This window comes from Desmodus rotundus, chromosome 8 (assembly GCF_022682495.2).
Source record: "Desmodus rotundus isolate HL8 chromosome 8, HLdesRot8A.1, whole genome shotgun sequence".
Lineage (NCBI taxonomy): Eukaryota > Metazoa > Chordata > Mammalia > Chiroptera > Phyllostomidae > Desmodus > Desmodus rotundus.
Window position 1 is genome coordinate 2,108,796 of NC_071394.1, and position 19,889 is coordinate 2,128,684.

A 19,889-nucleotide genomic window follows, 5' to 3' on the forward strand; every position below is an offset into this window, starting at 1 on the left:
CGCCCCGAGGCGGCCACGTCGCCCAGCTTAGTGGCTGCGAGGAGCGCCCCCGCCCGCGTCCCGCCCCCCCGCCCCAGCCCGGCCCGCGGGGCCCCCACTCGGGCCCCCAGACGAGCGCGCGCCCGGCCTCCCAATGGCCTCTCGCCCCGCCCCTCTCCCCCGCGCCCCGCCCCGCCCCCGCCCTCTCGCCCCGCCCCGTCCTCTCGCCCCGCCCCGCCCCCCTCCCGCCGCCGCCGCCGCCGCCGCCTCCGCCCGCCGCCCGGGCCGCGTCGGGTAAACCTGTTTGGCGAGGCGGCCGCGCCGGGGCGGATCGTGCGGCCGGCGGCTCCCTCGCGGCTCGCGGCGTCGGGGCCCGTGGCGCGCGCGCGGCCGCCCCTCGGCCCCGGAGCCCCTCGGCGGCGCCACCATGTACTCGGGAGCCGGCCCCGGTGAGTCCTCGCGCGGGGCGCCGGCCAGACGCGCTCCTCCCTGCGGCGCCGGGCGGGAGGCGGTTGGCGGGCGGGCCGGGCCGGGGGCGGAGGGGCCGGGCGCCGGGAGAGCGGGTCCCGGGGCGGCGGCCGCAGCCGGGCCTCCTCGGGCCGAGTCGTCGGGGCGCCCCGCGCGGCCTGGGCCTCCCGCGCCGCCGGGGCCCCGCGCGCGTAGGCCCGAGGCCGCGTCTGGGCCGCTGCGCCGCCGCCGGGCGGGCAGGCCGGGCTCCGGGCCGCGGGCGCCGGGGCGCCGGGGCGCGGGCCCGGGTCCGGCAGCGGGCGGCGGGAGCGGCGGCCCGGGGCGCGCTCAGTTTCGTTTTGCTCGCGGCCCGCGCTCGTGCGGCCCCCTTCTCCGCGGGCGAGGCTGCCGTGCCCGGCGCTGGCCGGCGCCTGCGGGGATTGGGGCTGCAAGCCGGAGGGCTGGGCAGCGGCGCCCCGAACCCTGAAACGGCCTGCGGCCCATTCTCATTCCAGACACGCCGCCCCCGTATTCAAGTGCTAATTGCCTCCCACAAAGGGCTGGGAGAGGTGGGGGGGGCCGCGGTTTCCTTAGCACCCCTCCTCGCCAGTCAGCCTCTCCGTCCTCGGAAAAGTTCTAAAAAACTTAAAGTGCTAAAAGCAGTCCCCCCCCGCCCAAATGCACAGTTGGAAGGGAGGTTGACTCGCTGGGCCGAGAAAATGTCTAGTGTTGCGGAGCCTTTTCGCCGTCCCCCGCCAGGCACGTGGCTCCTAAATTTCCCGCTGGCCCTGCGCTTGCACAGGGCACTGCCTGTCCCCTTTGTCCGCCTGCCGGGCCCCTCCCGGCTCCGCGCTAGGTGGTCCTGGCCCTGGGCTGGGTGCATTCCTGCCCTGGGCCCGCCGCCCCCGCCGCCTGCCCCGGGTCCGGGCCCCACCTGTCTCAGACCTTCAAATCCGGAGTCCGGAAGCCCCACCTGGCCCACTCTGGGCCCTGACCGTGTCTCCTGCCGCTGCGTCCGCTCACAAACAGCTCTGTCTGCGCCTGGGACTTAGGAGTGTCTTTTTTTTTTTTTTTTTTGGTGTGTGTGTGTGTGTCAGTTAGAAAGCTTCTTCAGGGCTGAGCCTGGCCAACTTTTAAGGGAGGTCAGCCAGCGGATTACAGGATGGCTGTATTTCACCTTACACCTGGGAGGTGACTCCTGCCTTGTGGGGAAGGGTCCTGGTCTCTGGCGTCTCAGTCTCTGGGGGCAGACTTGGCTTCTGAGGCTCTGGTGGCTGCCCCTCCCCATTGCATGAGGCTCTCCCCACTCGTCCCGGTGAAGCGTGCAGCAAGTGCTGGCCACCTCGAGTCCATTTTTTCCAGAGATTCAGCTTAACAGTTGAAGGCCTGGAAAAAGTGAAGAACCTTGAGGAAGGTCAAGCTTTTGTGTCGTGTTCTACATTCTTGAATCCATTGGACAGCTTGCTAAGTCGGTGGAGTTCATTTTAAAGATAGACAACAGCAGCCTGGAGAGGTTAAGACCTCGCCAAGGTTGTAGGGCCAGCGGGCATGGGGACAACCGTGTGCTCCCCGGCTAAGACTCTGTATACTCTCCTTACAGAAGGAGCGGTCCGTCTCTCTGACCTTGACCCGCAGTGAGAAATACCTGTTACGTGCAGACTGGGCCGCAGTGTGGGCATGCACAGGCATCATTGAAACCGGAGCTCTGGAGGCAGCGCTTACCTTACGGGGTGCCCTGCCCCCTGATGTGTCCTCTGTCTGGTTTTTAAAGTCGCGTGGGCCCTCCCTAGCTGCGGGCTCTCTCTGGTCACTGACAGCTTCGGGGAGACTCTTGCTCTGGCGGGGTCCCTGGGCTGTGGCACAGTGGGCACAGGGCCCCGCGGTTTACGGGTGAGCCTGCCCTGGCATCGGACGGCTCCGGCTGAGAACCTCGGTGGGTCTGGAGGGCCGTCCTCAGCTGATGGCAGGATGGGCGCAAACCCAACTCTCAGGCCGTGCGAGTGTGCCGGTGTCGCACTACTGTGCGGCTCCTGATTTTGTTTAAAAGGGAATTTTGGAAGAGTCTCTTCAGTGAAACTTGTAAATGAGTTTCCTAGTTCAGGATAACGAGAAGACATTCGATCTGCGTTGTACAAAAACTGCAGATAGTTTTGCCTCTCATCGTAGCACACTAAGTAACTTACTAAGGAAGTTAATCTTTGTAAAACAGTTCACAGGAGGTCTGTGTGATGTCTTTTACAAGTGCTGTTGCACGTGTGAGTTAAAGTCTGGACTCTGGAGCTAGGTGTGTTACTGTTTTCAAGTTTTTTGAACTGTTCAAAAGAGGTCGTCGTTTAGCACGGGTGGGTTCTCTGGTGAATCTGAACCTTCGCAGGTGGGCATAGTAGTTTATGTTTTAAAACCATTTAACTGTCTGAGCAAGTGCCTCCTGCAGGCTGGTTGTTGCTTTTTCTGAGCTTAACTGTGGGGCGCCCTCCCAGTGTCGCTACAGAGCAGCCCCTGGGCCCCCCGAGGTTTGTCTGAGAGTAGTCTGACGGGGCCTGTGGGCTCTGCCTTATCTCTGCTGGGGTGTGCCCGGCCCCCCATGCATGGTGCCCGTGGCTGGGAGGTGGGGTGGTTGTCCAAAGTCCCCTTGGATCTGTTCCAAATCTTAAGGAAGGATTTAAATAAGGGGATAAGAAAAAGCTGTAAAGGCTTCAGTTCCTAAAACCTATATGGTTTTAAGAAGCAGAGTATTTTTGTTATTCCTAGCTTTAGTGTCAAGAGTTTTCACAATGCCCAAGGGTTTACTCTTTTTTTTTTCTACTTCTTGTCTTTTATTGATTTCAGAGAGAGGGGAAGGGAGGGAGGGAGAAAGGGAGAGAAACCTCCATGTGAGAAGGAAACACCGCGCTGTTGCTTCCCGCACACGCCCCACCTGGGGCCGGAGCCTTCGACCTTTCGGTCTGTGGGGCGCACCCAGCCAGCTGAGCCACGCCCGGTTTGCTCTTCATTGCGGGGTGCGCGGCCCTGTGGCTGCCCGTCTGACAAAGTACATTTCTGCTTCTTGAACTGCTCTGGTGAACCTTCAAAAATATAACACTTGATTTTTAAAAATAGTTTCCATAGTAAGTAAACTGATTTAAAACCCAACAGGCAGGTGACGGGTCCAGTCCCCTCGCATCCCTCAGCAGGCTCGGCGACACCGAGGTTTCCCACGTTCGCCTTGTGCCTGTGCCAGTGGTCTCGTGGAGCACGCTCGGAAGCCAGTCCCAGGCCCACCACCTCCCACCAGGGCTTCAGGGCCCTGTCTGGAGGCTGGGACACTCTGACCCCAGGGCCAATGCCACACCTTCCGCCACAGTCACTTTCTCTCATCTCAGAAGCATGTTTAGAGTTGGTTGTTTTGGATCCTGAATTTTAATAAAAGTTCATATAAATTTGGTTTATGTCTTTTTTTTTTTAAGCCACGAAACAGGAATAACGTTTAAATTTTTTTTTTATTTATTGATTTAAGAGAAATGCTGATTTGTTGTTCCACTTATTTATGCATTCATTGGTTGATTCCTGTATGTTCCCTGACTGGGGATTGAACCTGCAACCTTGGCGTATCAGGTCGATGCTCCAACCCAGTGGTCCCCAACCTTTTTCGCAGCAGGGAATGGTTTTGTGGGAGAGAGTTTTTCCACCGACAGGGGTGGGGGATGGTTTCGGGGTGATTCATGCCCATTACACTCAAACTCACCTCCTGCTGTGCGGCCCCTTTCCGAAGAGGCCCGGACCAGTGCCTTCCCCCCACTGGCGGTCCGCGGCCTCTGCTGATAGCTCGCTGGACCCCCAGCCTCCCAGCCAGGTCTGGCGCTGGCTGTGGGCCTGCCCCATGCCCTCCAGCCAGTTAAAATATCATCACACAACACGTTTTCCTCGTCTTTTTCCCTTGAAGTGTAAAATGCTGAAACTGGTACTGGTCCTCTGCGCCCTGCTCATCTGTCCTCGGGAGAGCTGTGCCCCGGTGCCTGCCCTTTGCCTTCTGACCCGGAGACTCTCAGGCGAACCGGGCGCTCTCCATCACTTCCCCGGGCCGCCTGGCCTGCTCGGGGCTGAGGGACAGATTGGGGGCCTGGCTCCCTGCCCACGAGCGCTTCTGAACCTCGGGCTGGTGGACAGGCCTGCAGAGCAGGGCTGAAACATGGTGAGCTGTCTTGCTCCTCGGCTCCGCACTTGCTACACCCTCAACATCTGAAGGGCGCACCTCGACCTGTGAGAGGCCCATGCGCTGGGCAGGCAGCAGGTCATGCAGCCAGCCTTGTTCTAGAAGGAGGTCCCAGCTACGCTGCAGGCGGGGCTGTGGGGAAACTGCGGGCAGCCTGCAAGGGCTGGCACAGCGGCTCCTCCGGGTGAGGCGGTGGGGGGGGGGCACGCAGGCCTTTGCGCCTGGCTCGGGCTCTGGTTTGGCTCTTGTCGGCACTGACCAGTGCTTTGTTAGCGGGGGTGCCTGCTCAGATCTGGGCCCCCACACTGCCCCCACCAGTTCTGTGACTTTGGTGAGTTACGCACCTTTCCTAAGTCTCAGCTTTTGTACCTGAAAAACCAGGGGTGGTTGGGCCCCTTGGTGGTCGTGAAGATGAAGGGGCCAAGCTGAACCCTGGGGGCTGGAGCCTCAGGTGAGGGTCATGGGGGGTCCACGCAGCCTCTGTCCTGTCTGTCCCCAGGGGCTTTCTAAACCTGGACAGAGGGTCCAGCCCAGGGCCCACCCAGAGGAAGTGGTCCCAGGATGTGAGGGGGAGCGGGCTGCTCCTGGTCTTGGTGACCCCTGCGGTTGAATGTTTAACCCGGCACCCTGATGGGGTGGGGAGACCGGTGGTCACCCTGCATCTAACTGGCTTCCTGGCAGCTGGTGATGTGCTAACAAAACAAGGAGAACGGAGGCCCAGCTGCTTTGGGGGCGGAGCCACTTGGGGCATTTGGATGTGAGTTTGAGGTTCCAGGAGGCTGAGCGGGGGCCCCCACGGGAGAAGAGGTTGGAAGGGCAGGTCAGATGGAAGACGGGGCTTCGGGCCCAGGGGGACCCAGTCCGGGACCTGCACGCTGCTCGGTGGGCGCGGACGGGGGCACCCCGAGGGCTGCAGCCTGGTTCCCACCCTCAGCAGCTGGTCACAGAGTCACCTGAAGGCTTTTCCCATCTCAGCCCTGAACACCCAGGAAACCACACCTTGCCAAGGTCCTGGGTGCCTGTCCTGGTGTGGGGGTGGGGGCGCAGAGAGGGGGGAACGAGCGGGAGCAGCCCCAGGGCAGCACCCTCCCAAGCACTGGGGCAGAGAGAGGCGTTCCCCCTGGAAGCACTGGGGGCAGCCCCGAGAAAGCAGACTCACCAGCGCTGAGGGCACGCTTCTAGAAGGTGAGACCGTGGCTGTCGTGAAGAGGACTTTGTGACGGGGGCCACAGAAGTTAAGTGTACCTGTGGTCCCTTTCCTGTGAAAGCGTGGCGGCTGAGTGAGTGACCGCACTCCAGCCTGGCTCGCGTGTGGTGCCCAGGTGCCTTGGGTGCAGCTTGTCTGAACTTCACTAGGCTTGGGCAGAAGGAGACTTCTGAAGGCCACTGCCCAGCGTGCGGGAGTCTGCAGTGAAATTCGTTCGGTGCCCGTCTTTAAGGACCTGTCGCAACGAACAGGACTCCGTGAGGCATGGGCCCAGCCAGACCCCAGAGAGTCCCATCCGTGTGGTTTGCCAGGGGATCTCTGGGTGTGGCAGGTGCCCAGAGGTGCAGAGAGAGGCGGAAATGCTGAGGTTCAAAGGTCAGGCGCCCTGGGAGTTTATCTTGACACCGTCAGGTTTGTCGGTTGGTGGGGACCCCGCTGGCTGGTTCACACCAGCCAGGGCCTGGTGCTGGTGCGTCCTGCGGTCCTGCAGTCCTCCGTGAGTGTGGATGGTGGGAGACCCCTGCGTGGGAACACGCTTGCCACGCTGTCAGACCCTACAGGTCAGCCGGCGTGGCTGTCACTGAGCTTATGCGAGACACCACGATGGGGTGGGGTCGTTCAGTGCAGCGGCTGCCGAGTCTCCGTCACAGACGAAGACAGAGGCTCCTGTCCCTGGGGGGGACTTGTGTTTGGTCCTCGGAGCCATTCTGTCGGATTGGCCACAAGGGAGGGAGGTCTCCCCAGGCTCTGCGGCCAGCAGGCGATGGCCTCGTTGGCTTTTTGTGGGAACGAGTTAATGCCGCCAGAAAAGCAAAGGAAGGTGCAGGCAGTGGACAAACCCGGGCATTGGGCACCAGGCGCTCCGGGAGTTGTCGGGTACCCCCGTGAACTGCAGCATGCCCCCCCCATGACAAGCCCAGCACGTGCTCTAGGTTGGGCCAACCTAGGGCGCCTGCTGGCGGAGGTGCTTTGCTCAGCTGGGCCTGAGCGGGCAGATCGCAGGTGCAGCCCCCTCCCTCCGCCATGGCCACACGCCGTCAGGTGCACGTCCCTGATACGTAACGCTCACCGGGTCCGGCCCTAGTGCCTGGCACACCTGTTCCTTGCAGAGCCGCCGAGACAGACCTGAGTGCCGTGCTGTGTGGCGAAGCCTTGTGGACGGGACTTGGGCAGGTGGGACCCAATCTGCCCGGGGAGTGCTGGGCTCTGTCCCCAGAGGAGCGGCCCAGCCACAGCCCAGTGGAAGTGAGACATGTTCTGCTTGTAGTTTCCCCAGTAACTCCGGGGGTCCCCATCTGCGGCTGGGGACGCTCTGATCCCTCTGCGAGATGCCTCGTGAAGTGTGTGATTGGTGAGATGTCCGGACATGTGGCTCGTGCGGGGACACGGCATTAGACCCGGATGGCGTCGCTGCGCACCTGAGACTGGCAATTACAGCCTGACCTGGAGCCGCAGGAATCGAATGCTCTGGGGGATGAGGCGCGAGCCCCCAAGAGGGGAGGCAGGCAGCGAGAGCAGGACAGTCACAAGGGAGGCAGTAACATAGTGTCTGGGCCCAGGGCCCGAAGGCCAAGGTGAGTAGGGGCGGGGCCTGAGGAACGTGGTCAGTGTGGTGCTTTAAGAGATGGTGAGCACAGAACTCCAAAAGGGGAGGCAGGTGTGGCGAGGGTGGGAGGTGGGATGGGCTTGGGAAGGGCTTTGGGCCCAGGAGGCTCTGAGGAGAGGAGGCATCCCTGGAGTTTCCATGAGGATCCCCGAGGTTGCTGTTACAGACGGGCTGAGCAGGGTGGGTGCAGGCTGGGAGTCTGCCTGGGAGGAAGGGCCGAGCTGGGCCAGGTGCAAAAGGTGAAGCAGTGGAAGGGCCCTGCGGCCCCAGGCCTGCAGCCCCGAGCTCTTGTTTCATGAGAGCCTGAGACCCAGCCCCTGGGCCTTGCTGATCTCGGGTAGACCCCCAGTGGGAGCTTGAGTCAAAACATTTCCTAAGGTGTCTGCAAAACAAGGGGTCTGCCTGCCTCTTCCCTCCCCTGCCCCACCCCGTGGAGCCCCTAGTTGCCGGTTTGAGGCCCGAACACTCCCCTGGACCACACGGGCGGTGTCAGGACTGCCCGCCTCTCACGGCTGTGGGTTGCAACACTCGACTGAATCGGGACCCAAGTGAGGCCCTGTTGTGCCTGGCAGGTATCTCTTCAATGTCTTTTTTAAAAAGATTTTATTTATTTGTTTTTAGAGAGAGGGGAAGAAAGGGAGGAAGAGAGGGAGAGAAACATCAGTGTGTGGTTGCCTCTCACAGGTACACAACCTGGGGCCTGGCCGGTGACCCAGGCACGTGCCCTGACCAGGAATCGACCTGCCCCCTTTAGCTTTGCAGGATGATGCCCGACCCACTGAGCTACACCGGTCAGGGCTCAGTATCCCCTTAAAATAACAGTTCTGTTGGGATAACTTGTGCAGCATTCAATTGCCATTTGAAGTGCGAACCTCACTGTGTTTTACCACGTTCACAGACTTGAGCACGCGTCACGGCCATGTAGTTTTGAGCATTTTAGACCGTCCCAGCCCTGAGGAAACCCTGTACCCATCCGCCGCCCCTGCCCCTTCCCCCAGCCTGAACGGCCACGGTGCCCTCTGGGGCCACAGCCGCCTTCCTCGGGCCGCGGACTGGCCTACGATGGCGGCTGCCTCCCAGCCTGGGTCTTCCGATGCGCCTTGCTGGTGTCCCCTCTGCGTCCCTGTCCTGTGTGGGCTGATGCAGGAGGAGTCAGAGCCAAAGGCTTGGCTGAGGCTGCCTCTACTTTGTGGGGTTTTTGGAGGGGAGTGAATACTCACCGCGCACGGCGGGCAGGCTCGTTCCCTGGAGGCAGGTCTGTCGTTTGTCCACTCCCCACGAGGGCTCTCGGTGCTGGGGCTCCCCGGCGGCCTCCGCAGTCACACTGCTCGAGAGGAGTGTTTGTGAAGGGCGCGGGGCAGGACACCCTGTGGGGGAAGAAAGACAGGTCCAGGGTGGCTGCATCTGAGAAGGTGGGGAGTCCTGGCTTCATTGATGACCAGGATGAGGAAGGAGGAGGGGGCGGGTGGGGGTGCTGCTGCTCGCTCCTCGATGTAGCAAATGGAAGGCGGTTCTGAGAAATGCAGGAGCGTCCCAGGAATTGCTGTCTGCGTTTGCGGCTCCCAGTGTTGTTGCCAGGTGCATGCCTATCTCCTTCGGTCCCATAGCCCCCCAACCCCCCACCCCCTCTCAGCCGCCTTTTGAGCGCCCTGCCTTCTGCCCTGGTGCGGCCTCTGTACTCACCCAATGGGTGTTACGTTGTTTCCTGTTTCAAAGTTCAGTCTCCTGACTCGATACTTGTGTAGAGTTTCAGAAATTTCCACCCCCACCCCCTCTGGTGCCTTTTCTCGTGGGGACCCTCGTGCCCCGTCCCTTGTGATTCTGCAGTCTCAGCGGAAGTGGTCCCCAGCTCTGCCTGCGGCAGAAGGGCCCTGCACACGGCATGGGAGTTCAGCAGCACGGAGGGAGGTGGACCTGGCCCCTTACTCAACGGTTTCTTCAGTGGGCAGGGCACACCCAGAGGAAGTAAATGCCAGCAGAGCAGAGGAGAGAGGAGGGTTCCCTTCTTCCCCCAGACCTCCCTGCCACCTTCCCGGGAGCGCACGGGCATTGGCAGACGTTGGCAGATTCGGTGCCTGGACGCGAGTCCCTCCCGCTGAGCCTGACTTGCACCGGAGGCAGGTGCCTCCTGGCTTCCTCCGGGCTGAAAGAACTCCCGAGTCCGGCCATTGCTCGGAGTCTCTGTCTGTGAAATGGGGGTAGCTGCAGCCCCTCCTACTGGGACAGGCTGCGTCTACTCAGGGCTAGAGTGGGATGTGGGCGTGTCCACCTCTCGTGGGGCCCCCACCCCCTTTCAGTGACGGGATCCCACCGGGAGCCCAGGAAAAGGTGAGTGCCAGTGGGAATTCTCTGACAAACAAGTGCTGTGATTAAGTAGAAGAGATGGTGAGGAGGTTGGCCGGAAGGCTGTGGGAGCTCTGCGTGGTGTTAATTTTTTTTTTTTTTTTGTGGACACAGGTGGGCTTTTTGAGGGATTAGAATTTCATTCCATCAGGGGACCCTCTCACCTGAGCCGCCCCGTGACGGAGAGGCCCCGCGGTGGGGAGCCGGCTGGAGCCTTGTCACCCGCCTCTGCCCTCTGCCCGGCCCCGCCGTCGGGGCAGCCAGGCAGGTGCGCTGTGGGCGGGGGCGCCACCCCTGTGCGGGCACTTCAAGCGTGACGTGTAGGTCGTGCCTTGTGAGACACAGCTTTCTGAGGTGCCCGGTGTCGTCCCAGTAAACACTTGAGAGGCAGCTTTTATTTTATTTTCGCACATTTTGTTGAAATAAGATATTTTTAAGTCCGCGTTATAGAGTGACGGTTGTCAGAGGATCTCGTGGTCATCCTTCAGGTTGGCCCCTCTCCAGCGACGCTGTGAGACACTTGTTTAATCTGTCCCCGGGACTCTGGGGCCCACCCCGCAGCGCCCTGGCTGCTGTCCACGCATGTGTGGTCCACACCGAGGTGCCCCCCCCCCCCCAGGCAGCAGGGAAGGGGCATGACGGGCACTTTCTTCAGGAGCAGGTTCCTTTCGAAACGCCACAGCCTTTTACTTAATGGGTGGGAAGGTCACACGGTGAAAATGAACCCCCGAGAAGCGCCACTCCGCCGCATCAAGCACGCTCAGTGTTGTGCAGCCGTCGCCTCTGTCTCGTTCCAAACATTGCCATCCCCCCGAAGGGACACCCCGGACCCCAGTCACACCCTATTCCCCGTCCCTAGAGATGGGCCTGATGTGGGTATGTGCTGTAGACGGACCCATAAAGTGCCGGGACTCCTGTGCCGGCGGGATGTGCCACCCAGGCACACCACTGCCCCTCTGGGAGGCGTGATCGGGTGTGGTCTGTCCCTCTGCTCCTCCCAGGAGGGACAGCCAGGCCGGTGGGGCGGGTGTGCACACGGAGTCCCAGCCTCTCTCCACTGGGGCCTAGGATAGGAGCGGAGTGCTGAGTGATACTCCCTGCGACACTTTCCCTCCGTGGCCGCACTGTTTCACACTCCTGCCGGCGAAGTCTAAGGTCTCCTCTTCCTCGTGTCCTTGCCCGCGCTCACAGCCATCGCAGCCGTTTAGAAAATGGAGGGTTTTTTATAAAGATTTTGTTTATTTTTAGAGAGGGGGGAAGGGAGAAAGAGAGGGAGAGAAACATCAATGTGTGGTTGCGTCTCCTGCGCCCCCTACTGGGGACCTGACCCCCAACCCAGGCATGTGCCCTGACTGGGAATCAAACCTGCGATCCTTTGGTTTGCAGGCTGGTGGTGCTCAGTCCACTGAGCCACACCAGCCAGGGCAGAAAATGGAGTTTTTAAGGTAATAAAACCATTTCTGGATTACTTTACAAGTTACCCAAATGGAAAAAATGCTAGATTTAAGCATGTCTGGCCCAGGTCTTTGTCAGAGTTTTGAGCGTTCTGGGAGGCTGGACACATGGAAAGACCCAGGAAAGCACTGTGCGCTTTCCCAGGCGGGACAGGACAGCTGTTCGCTCTCTGGATGCCCGTTAGAGCCGGCGGTGTACGCCCAGTGCTATGCCCGGCACTGTGCCCAGCGCGGCACCAGGTGCTCCAGAAACAGTGAAGGGTGTGGGCCCAGGTGGCGCCTGCCCTCTGCACTCACAGAGGTGAGTCAGGCGGTCGGAGGGTGGCAGGGGTTCTCACTGCACGTGGGCGGAGGGCGCCAGGTCCCGAGTGGGAGGGGATGTGACCCAGCTCGAGGATGGCGGGGGCAGAGGCCTCCCTGCACAGGGCGTGAGGGAGCAGGGTGGGGGGCGCCTGTGCCCCAGGACCCCGCTGGCCAAGGGTTGGGGAGTGCTTGGACTCCCTCGCAGGTGTGCGTGGAGGGGCTGGGGCAGAGGGGGAGGGGCTGGGGCAGAGGGCGGTGCCTGAAGGCGGCTGGCTGTGGGGCTTTCTTGTTTGTTTGCTTGGTTTTTGGCGTGGACGGCTGGTGATGTAATGCGCCCGTGGAAGTGAGCAGATGTGAGTTTGCAAACTTGGAAAGTTTTAAAGGCCTTTTCAACGGCGGGAAATTCAAATGTAGACAGAGGTGGAGGGGAAATACAGGATCGCCCCTTCAGACTGTCACTCGCTCAGCGGTCACTCCAGCCCTGACCTCTCTGTCCCTTGTTCCCACCCTCCATCACTTGAAGCATCTTGTTATTGCATTCGTAAATAACCTTTAACTGTTTATTTTGAAGTAATTTTAGATTCATAGAAAAGTGCCCAGAGTAGCCTGGAGTTCCCATCCAGCTTCCCCGAGTGTTTCCATCCTGTAGCGTCACAGGACGGTTACCGGCGGCCGGCACCTGTTCCGACGTGGCCATCTGTCCGACAGATGTCCGTCTCTGGAGGCCCGTGTAGCCGAGGGACCCGCCTCACACTTGTTGTCACACACCCTTCGCCTCCCCGGTCTGTGACAGTTCCTCTGTCTCTGCCTCCTGTGACCTTGGCGTGGGAGCTCTTTGCGGTGCCTGTGCCCTTTCGATCCCCCCTCCTTTTTCGAGTATTTCCCTCTGGACCTAGAGGGCTGCCCCAGGCTCGCCTTGTGCCCAGTGCTGGGCCCTCCTGTGTCCCCCTGTGTGTGTAACAAACCAGGCCCCCCTGCAGGGCCTGCGCTCGCCTGCCCCTCTCCTCGCTGGTGACTCCTCACCAGGTGGCGAGGAGTCTGGCTGTCGTCATCCACAGTGCGCCTGCTTGTTCGTCAGACCTCGGACACCAAAGTCACTTCAGAACAGCTAGCCCGAGTCCCTGCGAGGAGCAGGTGCCCTGCCCACCCTCCCCTGGGAGCTGAGTGGTGTGCTAGGCGTGCACTGTACGGTCACACATGGCCTCCCACGTGCACTGCCGCCCCTGCCTTCTCTGCCCCCTCCCTGCGCCCAGCACTGGGCCACCCTCTCTCCCAGTCTGCCTCAGGTGTCCTTGAGCCTCCCGCCCGCGCAGCCTCACGGCTTTCTGTCTTGGGTGTATGCGAGGTGGAGTTGCATGTTTGCGGAACACAGTAAGTGCTCTGGATTGTGAGGTGGTTTTCATGTTGCAGCTAAAATTGGAAACACATGAAAGAGTCAGAACCCTCACTCCCGTTACAGAGCCTTCTCGGGGTGGCAGGGGAAATGTTTGAGTTGCCGCGAGTTGCTACCAAGTACATGTGGGAACCTGCATGGTAACAGTTGCTGTTCTGGGCTAAGTGCACTGCTTGCTACAGTGTAGACCCGTCTGTCGGTGCTCCGGGCCGGCCCTGCAGCGCCTTCGACTGCCCCTCCACGGGCGCTGGCCCCTCCTGGTGCCCCGCGCTGTGGGCGTCTGCGCGGACTTTCCTGTGGTGTGAACGGTGGCCACGGGTGGTGCTGTAACTTGAGCCTGATTTTTAAAAAAATTACTCTTCCCTTCCTATGAAAACGGTTAGATACACGCTCGTTTCAGAGAATGGAGAGGACACTGGAAGAAAAAGGGAAAAGTGGCCCGTGCTATTACTCGGGGAGACACACTTGGTCGACGGGGCTCATCTGCAGACTCCTGTCTGCAGCTTGCATGGGTCACACAGCGTGTAGTGTGACTCAGCCTGCGCTTATCCGTCTGTCTGTTTCCTTCCTCGTCCCCTGCCGCCCGGGGCGCACAGGGTGCTCTGTGTGCGAGTGTGTCCCCGGGGACCCAGCTCACAACAGTGTCTGTGGGAAGAAGGCGGTGGCCACGCTGGCAGCAGGTGAGGAGCCGTGGCCAGACTCCTGCCAGTTGCCACCTTCCAGTGTGAGGTCAGCGCCCCAGCTTCCTGCGTCCCAGTCCTCTCGCCTGGGAAGACGGGCAAATGACCCCCACAGAGTTACGTGGGCGCCGTGGGCTGAGCGGCCCGAGGGGTCTTCAGCACACACTCCTGTTCGGTGCCGGCGTCTCCCCTTCTGCCCACGGCGCCCCTTCTCCCCCGGTCAGAGGCCGTTCTTCCACCAGCACTGCACCCCAGCACCATGCCCAGGTGCCCTGTCTGTTTGGAGGAGGTGTGTGCATGCGTGCGGGGCAGGGTGGACGGACAGACTGCTAGGCAGAGGCACTCAGGCCCTGCGATACAAACGGACTATGCTAAGATGCTTCTGCTTCCTAAGAGGTTGGTCACAGAAGCCCCTGCTGTGAACCAACTTCATGGGTTGGGTGGGTGCCGGGACCCCTGCCTCGAACCGTGGGGGGCGGTGCCCTGCACACCAAGGCAGACCGCAGAGAGGAACTCATGCTTCTCCACTCCCAGGGGGGCCCAGGGTCACTGGCAGCTTCAGCTGCGCATCTGGGCTCCTGTCCTGGCTTTGCATGTCCCTTTAGTTCTTGGTGCTTGTCCCCTCACTGGGGACTCGGGGGCGATGCTGGCACCTGTGTCTGTGGTTTGTAACCACTAGCCGTGCTAACGTACAGTTGTGTCGCTGGACTGTTGGAATAACACCAGTGCATTACTGTGTTTTCTTGGTGCCGTACGTGTAGTTGTGATGAAACCATGGTTCTGCTCACATTTATGGCTGTTCATGATTGTTGATCAAGGAGCCACCAGGAACTACTACAATTGTCCTGCGCAGCGCGGGTCCCATTGCCAAGGGAAATCGGGCCCACGTGGGACGCGCCCCCCCCCCCCCCCCCCCGGCCCGGGGCGCACTCCGAGCAGCTCCCTGGAGCACGAGGGTTCCCCTGGGTGGGAGGAATGTCGGGGCTCCCCTGGGCGTGCACCCTTCCTGGAGTTGGGGTTAGAGGGAGGTCTGGGGCCTGGGGCTGGTGAGGGCGGCTCCCAGCAGGGGCTCCTGGGGGAGTCATCTCTCTGGCCTGGAGATGGGGTGTGGACAGCGTGTGGGGCTTGGTGGCGGGAGTGCCGGGCGAGGCTGCGGGCTGCCCACTGCAGACGCTGTGTACACAGTCTCCCTGACACCCCCCCACTGAGCACGGGGTTTCCATCCCACGTGGGAAAGCCTTGTGCCCTGGGGCGAGCGGCCTGGACTGCGGGATTGCAGATGAGAGATCACAGACTGAGGTGAAGGGGCGGCAGTGGGTTTCTCGTAGAAGACCCTTCGGTGAGCAGGAACTAGTTTCTGAGTGACCGTCCCATGCCAGGGCCCGGCTGTCTGTGTGGCCAGTGTCAGTCGTTTTCCGAACAGAGGCCCAGAGGGGACAGGGCGGGCGAGTCCATGCGGCAACTCAACAGCATTCGTGAGTTCAGATCAGACCTCCGCATACACAGGACACTGTGTGCGGGAGGGGCGTCTCTGCGGGGAGCCGGAGGGGCCACGTGTGAGGGCGTGGCCGCTTTCACGCTCAGAGGGTGTTAAATCTCAGTTACCCCGTCTTCACCCCCACATGCTGCAGTGCACAGAGAAGCTGCTCCGCCCCCTCCCGGCACCCTGTTCTCCGCCCCTGAGGTGCTGGCCGGTGGTTGCGTGTGGAGCGCTCCCGGTTCTGCCTTGTCACTCTGGCCCTGGTCGCAGCCTGCCCCATGCAGACGGCCGTTCGGGGGCCGCCCATGCTGCTGGGTCCAGGAGCAGGAGGCACCGAGGTGGCAGCTGCTCGAGGCCATCAGGACCCAAGTCCTGTGGGCCTGGAGAGGCCCTGTCACCGTCCACCTGAAGACATTTTCCGTGTTTTCTCGAAGGTGGTTTGCTTTCCATGCTTGCATTTGGCAGATCAGCTGTGGCCTCATCACGCGCTGCTTACGGCACAGTGGCGGCACTCGCTGCTCTGGGAGGCGTGTGGGCAGCAGGAGAACGTGAGTGGCAGTGACTCACAGGGGCGGCGTGGGACCACGTGCCATGAGACGATGACCGGAGTCGCGCAGATGAGGCTGGGGCTCGGGAGTCGGCTCCAGCTGCAGAGTGAAGGCTGTTGGGGGCAGGTGGGGGGAGAGGCGGCAGGTGCTGCTCTTGCGGGCGGCGTGGCGAGGGCTCACTTTGGAAGCAGGACACTGTGGCTCGGAGAGGTTACGTCCCGAGGAGGAGGCGCTGGATTCCACGTCCGGACCTGGGCAGCCTGCAGGCCCTGGAACCTTGACCCACGGGCATCACCTGGTGTCAGACCCGGGAGGACTCGGGACAGGCTGGTGACTCGGGTCTCCAAGTGCACAGGGAGAGGGGCTGGCGTCGCTCCACCATTGTCACGCAAACGTACGGGACTTTTGAGGGAATTCTTGAGAGTAGCACCAGCTTAATTAAGGAAGGAAAGAATTGACTTGAAAGTAAGTGGGTTTGGAGTTTTCTAGTCTTTTAATTGAAGAACAGTCAGTGAAGTTTGTTTAAAGGATGCTCTTTTGAATTAATGAATGCTGACTTGAGTTTTACTTTTGCTTTTTTTTTTTCCTGGTAACTGGATGTGAGTCACTTCTGGCTGGGACTCCACCTGGTGCGCTTGGAGGGGCCCACCCTGCAGAACCCTGAACACTGCGGGGGGGAGGGGGGGGATTCCACCAGCCACCCTCACTGCACACGCCGGGTGTCACCTTAGCAGCTGCCACTTGCCAGCGCAAGGCCTTGTCACGTTCTGTTATGGGGGACGGTGACCAGGGCTGGGTGTCCCATGAAAGCACTCTCTGCTGCACAGCCCAGGTCCCCTTGTGACCTCCCCTTCTTACAGCAGAGCAGACAGGGCTGCCCCAGGCAGGTGGCTGGTGAGCCCGGTGGGGCTGGACGTCGCCTGCTGGGCCCGGTGGCCTCTGCCTCGTGCCCCTCCCCTTGCTCTGTGCCCTGCCCTTCACCCCTCAGCCCCTCAGCCATCACAGCTTGTCGCCCCATGAAACCGGGCCCTCCTGTGCTGGCGCCCTCTCTGGTCTCTCCAGTGCACAGTGGGCCTGTTAGAGCACACGAGGGAGGGGCCTGAGTTCAATGGCGGGTGTTTCTTTTTTTTTAAGGTTACACTGAAAAATGGGGGAACAGATTGTGGCATTTCTGAAAGTCTTCAGGTGATTTTTTTGCTGTTCTCTGCGGGACCAGGACTGGTGTGGCAGGCGGTGGCCTGTGACCCCCAGCTCAGGAGCTGGTGGAGAGAGCCGCTGTGGCAGAGTGGAGCCCCGTCTGCTGGGCCCCCCCGGGGTGCCCTGCGTGTTCTGAAGTGGCGTTGCTCCCTCTTACTCCAGCACTGGGGACATAGTGGTTTAAACGGAAGTAACTGGATAAACTCAGGGCTAATGTGATGATTTGCCAAAAAATAAAAAAATAAAAGGGTACAGGTGTGGCGCCCCGGGCCCCTCTACCACGAGCCTGCCGGCCAGCGCTCACACATTCCGTGCGCCCACCTGCCTCCTTTGCTGGGCACTCGAGGCCGGAGAATGCCGGCAGGTCGTCCAAAGGCGTTTGTGAATTCACCCGGCCCGCCCAGGTCTGTGGTAGACCAGGTCAGCCCCTCTGGGGCAAGTGTGGCCTGCCTCCGCGTTTCCTAACGGTCAACTCTGTTTACTCTGTCGAAATCCTCTGTTTCCACCCTCCGGGCGGTGGTTTCCTAAGAGACAGCGGCCTGGCTGGGCCGCCTCCCCTCCCAGGTCGGTGGTGCACTCCCGTGGTGACTGTGTCTGGCCTGGACAGCAGGCCCGCCTGCCCCGGGGAGCCCCAGCTGGGCGGGGGGCCCCTGGTCCTCTACGAGGTCACCGGCTGTTGCGGCCCTTGTCCTCAGGCGGAGCCCAGGTCAGGGCTGTCTGTGCACAGGGCTCCAGTGGTCCGCTTCCTGTGAGTCACGGTGTCTGCCAGCACTCCTGGGACCTGAGGCAAAGATAAAGTGACCTACCGCACACCCCCAAAAAAAGAAACAGCCAGAGCCCACAGCGAGGTTCGCTGGCTGTGCCCGGCCCGAGGGTGGTTTTCACGTAGCTTCTGACCTGTTCTGGAAACTGGTGTGACCCACACGCACGAGAGGGTTCTCGTTGGTGCCCGGCCGGCGGGCGGCCACTGCCGAGAGTTTGACGGCTGCTGGAGGTGTGTCGTGCTAACACGTCTGTTGTCTGATCACAGCTGCGTTGTGGCCCAGGGACAAGCACAGGGTCCTGGCCGCTGTTGCAGGACTAGTGCGCACCCTCCCCGCCGGCTCCCATGGACCCTGCTGTGCTGGGCCATGTCCTCTGTGTGGGCGAGGGATTGGGGGGCCTGAGCAGCTCTGTGCTGGTGAGGTTCCCAGGGGACACACTCTGTGCACAGGCGTGACCTTCCCTCAGCCTGCGACCAGCTCCTGGGGTCGGTGGAGCCACAGGGCCTGAGGGCTCCCACTCGGGGTGTGGGGGGGGGATCTCCAAGGACTCTCCTGGGGAAGAGCATGCGTGGCTGCCGGTCCCAGGAACTGGGACCCCAGATGCTGTGGCTGGACAGGAGCAGAGATGGGTGTGACCCAGGAGGGGAAGCGTGACTGTCCACGTTCTCTCTCTCTCTCTTTCTCTCTCGGAACACTGGTATTCGAAAACACCACCTGTATTTTTCCACCGCACAGCTCACAGACCCGCAGGCGACCCCCGTGTTCCTTCGTGCTGCGGTTCAGATCTGAGGGGTCTGTCAGTGCTGATAACTGCGAGGGCGGGTGCCTCCCGAAGGATCGCCCAGGGGCTGCGCGTCTGTGCGTGCTCGCAGTGCGAAGGGATGCCCAGTGCACACCGTTCGGATGCTCACGCTCGCTCCATGGGCCCAGCCCCCGCGCCGCACCCGTCAGCTGCCACCCTCGGCCCCTGCGAGCCCAGCACTGCCATCTGCCGTGGGGCACGCCCACGCGGTCTTGGGGTCCGACGTGGCGTGGCGTGTGTCGCTCTCCACGTCTCATCACGGCAGGAGAGGGTTCCGTCGTCAGGATGGGCCACACCCTGTTTGTCCACTCTTTTCTCCATGGGCCTTTGGGTGGCTCCTAACGCTGTGCGTTTGACTCTGAATCTGGTGCCCCACCGGGCGCTGTGGCCTGGCTGGAGCTGGGAACGAGCGTGGCTTCCTTTCGGTCCGTCCTGCAGGCCGTTCCGAGGTGCCCAGAGCGCCTCCTGCTGGCTCTGTGGGGAGGGCGCAGCCAGTGGGAGCCCCAGGCAGTGGTGGGAAGTGCCCACTGTTCTCCTGGCCAGGCCACAGGTGGGGGTCGCTGCGCGGGGTCCCCGACTTGCCGGGCAGAGGGCAGCCGGCCACCAGCCAGCCCCTCGGCCGCAGCTGTGTGACTGTGAGGTCGTCGCAGGCGCGAGCTCCCCGTGAAGAGGGTGTGTGAGATCTGTGCTGAGTGGAGTGCTGCCGTGCGTGCATGCATCCGGAGAGCCTGGCGGCTGAGGGTGGGAGGTGGCAGGCAGCTGCTCAGGGGGCTGTGCTTTCTGTGGGGGGTGACGAAAATACTCCAGAATTAGGTGGTAGCGATGGGCGCACAACACTGGGAATATAGTAAAAGCCACTGAATCGTACACTTTAAAATGGTTATGGTGGTAAATTTTATATTATGTGAAATTTAATACGACTTGGAAGAACTGGTTCTGGAGCATTCCGTGCATGTTCAAGAACCGGTCCTGAACTCCGTGTGAGCTTGAAGGTGCAGCGGTTTCACTGGGAGGAGGGTCCTGACCAGAAAATGACCTTCGGGCGCCTGCCTTCTTGCTCCAGCAGGATGCAGGGGACCCAGTCTCCAGCGTCCCCCACGTCAGGCGGCCGGAGGTCCAGCTGGTGGCGGAGCGGCATCACAGCTCCGCCACTCGAAGGCGGCCATCGGCACCCTGCACCAGGCGCCCGCCGTGACCCGATCTGGGTGCATATGGTGGGGACACAGTCACACTGCTGTACGCTCTGCAGGGAGCCTCTGCCTTCTGGAAGAATCGATTAGGAGGCCCGCCCACCTGGGAATCTTATCTGCTGGACTCCTGATGAGTAATTCTGACTCGACAAAACTCATCCCGCTCTGGGATGCCAGCACTCAGAGGTGCCGTTACAAAGACCAGGCTGTCCAGACTGGGGAGTTCCCGATTTCGGTCGTTCGGTAATCGTGGGCGTGCCTGCTCCCAGCGCGGGGCTTAGGTGCACTTGGCGCCAGCTGGCTC

At 61.4% G+C, this 19,889-nt stretch overlaps 1 protein-coding gene across 3 annotated transcripts in view; it reads left to right on the forward strand.

Annotated features, from left to right (window-relative positions):
• The first annotated feature begins 236 nt into the window (after positions 1-236).
• Positions 237-19,889, forward strand: part of AGO2 (argonaute RISC catalytic component 2) — a 78,770-nt gene continuing 59,117 nt past the window's right edge. Inside the window, exon 1 of one of the 3 annotated variants that reach the window (XM_053929416.2) lies at positions 237-428. In XM_053929416.2, the coding sequence (XP_053785391.1) occupies positions 407-428 (22 nt within the window). In that variant the 5' untranslated portion in view covers positions 237-406. Of the gene's footprint in view, positions 429-9,736; positions 9,760-19,889 lie in introns of those variants that run through there. The other 2 variants (XM_053929415.2, XM_053929417.2) reach the window with 2 other exon arrangements.